Source organism: Phaseolus vulgaris, chromosome 1 (assembly GCF_000499845.2).
Source record: "Phaseolus vulgaris cultivar G19833 chromosome 1, P. vulgaris v2.0, whole genome shotgun sequence".
Taxonomy (NCBI): domain Eukaryota; kingdom Viridiplantae; phylum Streptophyta; class Magnoliopsida; order Fabales; family Fabaceae; genus Phaseolus; species Phaseolus vulgaris.
This window is the reverse complement of record NC_023759.2, coordinates 42,462,216-42,469,016: the sequence shown is the minus strand read 5'-3', so window position 1 is coordinate 42,469,016 and position 6,801 is coordinate 42,462,216. Positions and strand designations below refer to the sequence as shown.

Sequence of the window (6,801 nt, the reverse complement as noted above, 5' to 3'; positions counted from 1 at the left end):
TTTATCTCTGTGCAGTTGAACATTGGGTTATTTATTTTAGTACTTTTCTTTTGGGTATAAAATGGAAATTTTAATACATGAACAGCTCATGAAGTGTGTAGCTACATTCATCTTCTTTGACAAGCAGCATGACGTGGGAAAGAAGACTTGACCTAATCATGTAAGCAAAATACACACAAAAAGAGAATACATGTCATTGATCATGGATTTCAACAAGACTTATTTCTCAACTATTTTCCTTATTTTGTGTAACATTGATATAGTGATCAATTAGTCACTTAGTAAGAGAAACTACAAGACGATAACCAAAAGGGAAAAAAAAAGCATGACAATTAGGAAATCAACAAGGAACTGGTAAGGTGTAAGATTTTTTATTCATTACATTAGCTGTTGAATTTTCACTCATTAACTAGTAAAACTAGGGTTCATCTTATCAAGAATTGAATTAAGCTTAGCACTGTTCAAGGGTTTCTCGTGGTAATCATTCAACCCTGATTCCATAAATTTTCGTATTTCTGTTTCCGTACAACGTGATGACACACCAACAATCATGCTCCCAATGCCCATTGAACGAAGTTCCTTTGTTGCCTACAAAAAATTTAAAAAACAATAAATAGTTGTTCTTTTAACAAATTAAATATGAACCCTAATCTAGAAAAAAAAATTGTGATTTGAACTTTGACCAGGAAAAATGAATGGTAAACTTGCATGGGATGTAACGTGATTAATTAAGCACCTCAAGGCCATTCATGACAGGCATGTCCATGTCCATGAGAATAAGGTCAAATCTTCGTCCATGGCAATGAATCTCCACTGCTTCTTTCCCATTGGCCACACCCTCTTGATTTCTCACTCCAGCACTCTCCAACAGCTTTTGATGAATCTTTCTATTCAGTACATTGTCATCTACAACAAGTGCTGTTATTTGGGTGCCAAAGTTTCTAGGTGCCATTCAGTTTTTGTGACACTGGTTTAAAAAAACCAGTGAGTTAGTCTTGGCAAGGATATTAAATTGCGAAAAATCTGTGTAGATTTAAGGATATATAAAATGTAGCACAGCAATAGCACTAACCTGAATAAGAACACGATCTTTCTCCAAAATTCTGAGACTAAAGTTATGAGAGGGGAAGAATTAATGAAAATGGATGATGTATATGAACCTAATTGGGGTGCTATATATAGAGAAATGAATATATAGAAAGACTGAAGCATCCTTCCATGTGGATAATTGAGAGTAATATATTATCAAAGTACGAATTGGAGGTGTGTTAGCATCAACATTAAATCTGTTGAAGTGTTTGGATTTGGTTTAAAATGAAAAAATCTGAGGGATAGTGATATTTTTCTAGAAATGGAGATGATTCCTATCTTGAATAAATTCGTAGGGCACCTTTTTGCCATTTTGTGCTAGACAAGAAGACAATCATATTTTTGAAGTATATTTTTGGTGTCCTTTGGCCATTTACCTTTGATTTTTGATTGGCATGAAAAACGAGCAAGTATGCCAAACTTCTAAGTTATAACTTGGTTCTAATTAAACCATTGAACACTTTACTATGCAAGGAAGAGAATAAAAAGAGGTAAGCACACATATCCACACAAATTTGTTTACCAGGACCTTCAGAATAACTCATTACGTGGTCTCTATAACTGCTATTCTTGTCCTCCTTATAAATAGAATTAGATTCTTGTGTCATCTTCTGTACACCTAGTATATATCTCTTCAAAATTAGTTGTTTCCATATTTAATATTTTTTCCTTTGTTATCTTCTAGTTAAAGCTGATGACTCAATTATTGATTAAGAGTGTATATCAGTTTCACCAATACATACTACAACATTTTCTTTGAAATATAATGATTAGCCTGTTAATCAATTTATAGATATCAACCTAAAAGTAGATAAGGAATCGCATCAAAAGAAAAACAAATGAGGGAAATATACTCAACAAAGTTTGAATACTCTTTCGTCTTAAAAATATAATTTAGCATGTCAATGTTATCTTTAATCATGATATTAGTATATATTATTCATTGTAAAAAATAATAATTAATATATATAACCACTTAAACTTATGAGGACCTTAAAACGGTTTTAGAGTAAAAGTGGTATAATTAAAATGACATCTAAATATTTTATTGTTAAAATGAAAAATTCATATAAAAAAATAGTTATTCAAGTTTCACTTTAAAATAATTATCATTTTTGCATATAAGTTTTTTCTTTTCTCTTTTATCTTTTTTTTAAAAAAAAAATCATTTGATTGACGATCTGAAACTACCTCTAGACTTCTGGAAGTGAATATAGCAAAGTTGCCGATCAAATTTTTTTATTAGAATAAGTTTAGTTTTGTTCCTTTTTTCTTTGATTCAATCTTGTGTTTTCATGTGTACCTAGATACACATGTTTTGCATGTGAGGTAGTCCTAGGGTTATTTTTTGTTAGTTCATTATCCTAGTGAGGTGTTAGATATTAGATTTTATGTCTTTATGTTGAAACTCTCTTGGATACTCAATCATCCAATCAGGTAAGGGAAGCTAATTTTATCTTTCAATAAAACTCTAGGTGATATGGTTACAAGTTCTAAATTTCTCTTGCATGATATTGTTTTGTTCAATGAAATAGATGTTAATTTACAAAAATTTCTTGAAGCATAAACAATTGAAAAGTTTGTTGATAAAGTTGATTGTTTGAGTTTGAATGTCATTTACATTATTTTTTGAAGTTTTAAAGATTTTTAATTTGGTTTTAGAATTCTGTTGAGTATGTTAATAGAGACAAACATTATGATATTTTCGCCCAAGCAAAAGTATAACATAAATTTTACTTTTCTCTTGAGCCCATTTTTGCTCAAGTAAAAATAGCACTGTTTTTGTTCAAACCAAAATAGTATTGGAATTGAAACCTTGTCTCGGGTCTATTTTCGCTCAAGCGAAGGGATTTTCACTCAAGTGAAGAGATTTTTGCTCAAGTTAAAAAAATACTTATGATTTTGTTTGTTTGGTTATTGTGTAATGGTTTTAGTTTATTTAAAAGTGAATGTTTATTTATACATGTAAATTGATACTGATTTTCAATAATTGTATGATGTGTTGTATATGATGAATTGTAAACATACTTATTTTCAGAGAGGGAATATTATGTTGAGATGTTTATGTGGTGTATTAATTTTAGAACTTCATGAAAGAGATGATTTTGACTCTCCATACACAAGAATCACATAGATGAAAGTGTTCGATATTGAAGTTGAAGGAGGTTTTTATGATCGATCATGTGATGTGAGAGAGAATTTTATCATGTAGGTCATAAGAAATTTACTTTGCCATATGAGGATGAATTCTTTGACATTGAGACTTTTTTGTGAGGATAACTGGATGATATGATAGGTGTAAATCTCTGAGTCTAATTTCAACGAACAAGTCTTTTACAAGTAAAGTAAAGGGTTTTGTTGTTCTATGTTAGTTGATTGCTAACATGAATGATAAATGCGATATGAGAATAGACACTTGATTGTTAAGTAATATGTTGTAATGTAAATTAAGATTTATTAAAAAATTCTTGAATGATTATTGGTCATAGAATCGTATTGAGATTTAAAATACTATAGTTTACCCTACTTTCTTATGTGTTATTTTTTTTTATAATCTGTGATGACGTTGTACGAGAACAATAGACTACAAGTAATAAATCTAAGCAGTAAGAAACTGAAGAGTATATATAGAAAAATTAAAGAAAATAGAAAATTTTTGTTATCTTATAATATATATTTTTAAAATCCCTATAAAAAAGATATTATTTGTGTAATATAGTATTATGAACATGTAAATTACATATATATATATTATTGGAGATGTTATAAAACTCTTATAATATGAACCAAACATTCTTATCAAACCATATAGATATTTTAATATATATATATATATATATATATATATATAGAGAGAGAGAGAGAGAGAAAGTTACATAAAATTATTTTAAATTTTATTTTTAAAAAAATCGAATAAAGGTAACTTTACAAAATTGAATAAAAAAAATTAAGTAAAAAAATTGAGATAGTCAATAAATATATTATAGCGTCAATAATCTGTTCTTGTAATTAAGCATCGTTATAGTTAATTAGGAAATACAACTTTCCTTGAAGGCGTAGATGGTATTTTTTAAGAATTAAAGTAATTATATAACGTAATCTTTAAAATGTTTAGAGTGTGGAGAATTAGAAAGCGTCTCTCTATTAGTGTAAAAAAAAAGGTTTTAACAATGATTAAAAATTCTTTTTTAATGACGCTTTTAAATTGTTGTTAATAGAATTATTGTTGAAATGTCTGATTTTTAAACACGGTATAAATCTTGGTTATATATTATAGATACAATAACAGATATTTATAATCATTATATAAAAATTGATATATTATAATCATCGTATAATAATGGATATATTTTCAATATCATTATACAAATACGATTGAATTATCAACCATCATTTTATATTTATATATATATATATATATAAATATTTATATATTCAATATTTTTAAATTAGATTCATAAATATATGCATGTGTTAAGAAGTGAGTTTTAAGCCTAACTCAACCTCATAAAACCGGCTCAATGAGGTGAGGTTTGCATCCACTTATATACTATGAAAGGCTCTAATCTCTAGTCGATGTGGGATTTTCAACACACCCCTCACACCGAGGCTACCAACTCGTGCGTGGAGATATATGTTATGGGTGATCCGATAACGGCCCGATGACGGGTGGCCTGATAAACCCAACAAATACTCGTTAGGATAGGCTCGGATACCATATAAGAAAATGATAAAAAATGATACACATAATAGAATAAGAAACATCTCTTCTTCTTACCATTTTCTTATAATATGACAATGATTTTGGTCATAATAATTATCTTTTTCAATTATTCTTGATATTAGTTCTATTTTTGTTTCCAACTTTTCTTAATATTAGTTCTATTTTATGTTTGTTTCTCTCAATTTAATCAACCTCACCAAATTTTATTCACAATCCACAATTTTTAACATATTGATTCAATATCATTTATAATCAAGTCATAAAAAGAGGTTCAATAAATTTATCATCTCTCAATGGTACAAAATTATGGTCCATGTTGTCTATCATCTAAAGGTCGAAAATAATGAATTTGTATAAATATTGTTGTATGTAGGCAACATGTTAATTAGATCTCAAGATGAAACAAAGATCAAAAGATTAAGTCATTAATTAGATAGTGAGTTTGACATGAAAAATATGGGTACAATTGAAAAGATTTTAGGAATAGAGAGCGAGAGGGATATGCCTAAAATAAGTTGTTTTTGTGTCAAAGATAATATATACAAAGGTGTTGCGATATTTTAGGATGGAACATACTAAAACAGTAAACACTACTTTGACAACGTCCATATGTTTGTCCAAGCTCAATTGTTCTTAAATTGATGAGGAGAAGGAATACATGTTACATGTTCCTTATGCAAGTGAAAAGTCTAATGCATGTGATAGAAGAAATAACATTTTATCTGAACATTCCTACATGGAGAGTATCAAAATGCATTTGCATGACACAATAAAAATATATGTAGGAAGTTAGTTATCTATGATATATTTATAAGTAGCATTCTACTAAGAGTCCTGATATATTAACACCGTATGACAGTAAGACATATTTGACGCTACAGACGTGACAGAGTGAGATTACGTTTGGTGACGTGACAAGTTTTAAAATGGATAAAAAAAATAATATATTACACCAGTTCTTAGTAACAATCAATGTAATATATTATTTTTTTACTCAAAATAATCCATATTACATCGATTAAACCATCTAACTGGTGTAATATATGTCCCATATTAAAAAAAATTGAATTTTTTTCATGAAGAGTGGGTCACCATAAACGTCACATAAGTAACCACTTACAGGGACACGTGTAACCAGTTTTGCGTGTGTCAATACATGTGCAGGAACATGTGGTTGGGTAACCAGTTCTGGTAGGGTGAGTGTCCAGTTCTACCATGGGTGTAACATGTGACTCATATTACACCGGTTAAGTCATCTGATCGGTGTAATATATGGCCCAATAACGCTAAACACTTGAACAACAAACAAAAAAGCAGTGGCGACCGCACAAGAAAGATGTTTATGGTTTGTGATTTGCTTGTTCTATTGTTTGGTTCGTGCTTTTCGCTGCTTCTTTCTCCCTCCCTTTGACGAGGTCGCTGCTTCTTTCTCCTTTTCGTTCGACCTTAACTTTCGTTCGAAACTTTCTCACTTCCGCACCCGCACTCAAACGCTAAACTCTTACACTCTTACAAAATTTTCTCAGTGCCACATCATTCTCATCCGAATTACAAAAAATCTCACTACCACATCCTCACCCAATATCACGTCTGCAACGTTAAGTCTGTGTTTATGTACAGAGGATGTTAACAAAACATTTTCGTTCTACGAATATATTTCTAGGTAGCTTCTTATAGATATACCCACAAAACCTACATATATATCCATGAGTAATTATCAACAAATGTCTCTTTATACCATTACCTATAGATTTTTAATACAAACTGCAAGCTTCTAATGTGTAAAAACTTGAATTAAATTTATTTTTGAGTCCTTTTAGTTCTGCAGTTTTGAACACTTTACTTTTCCCGTAACTTTAGTTTTTAACTTTTAAAATTCACAATGTTAATTTGATATTTAATTTTGCATACCTTTAATTGTTTTTATTGCTACCTTAGAGTTGAAATATTTATGCCAAGTACAGTCAAGAAATATTCTATTAATTAAA

The 6,801-nt window shown here is 29.4% G+C and overlaps 1 protein-coding gene across 1 annotated transcript; it reads right to left on the bottom strand.

The window, feature by feature from the left end:
* Window positions 1-355: 355 nt before the first annotated feature.
* On the bottom strand, window positions 356-1,174 carry LOC137816201 (two-component response regulator 24). Its single transcript, XM_068619282.1, has 3 exons — window positions 1,073-1,174; window positions 737-967; window positions 356-588 (listed from the first exon to the last, which is right to left on the bottom strand). The coding sequence occupies exons 2-3, from the start codon at window positions 950-952 to the stop codon at window positions 406-408; spliced, it is 399 nt and encodes a 132-aa protein (XP_068475383.1). The 5' UTR covers window positions 953-967; window positions 1,073-1,174; the 3' UTR covers window positions 356-405.
* Window positions 1,175-6,801: the final 5,627 nt, after the last annotated feature.

Bases quoted from the DNA above. Each gene is read 5' to 3' on its own strand.
- LOC137816201 (XM_068619282.1), bottom strand. From the start codon at position 952: ATGGCACCTAGAAACTTTGGCACCCAAATAACAGCACTTGTTGTAGAT. The intron at 589-736 runs GTGCTTAATTAA...AATTTTTTGTAG, and splicing joins CTGTCATGAATGGCCTTGAG to GCAACAAAGGAACTTCGTTC.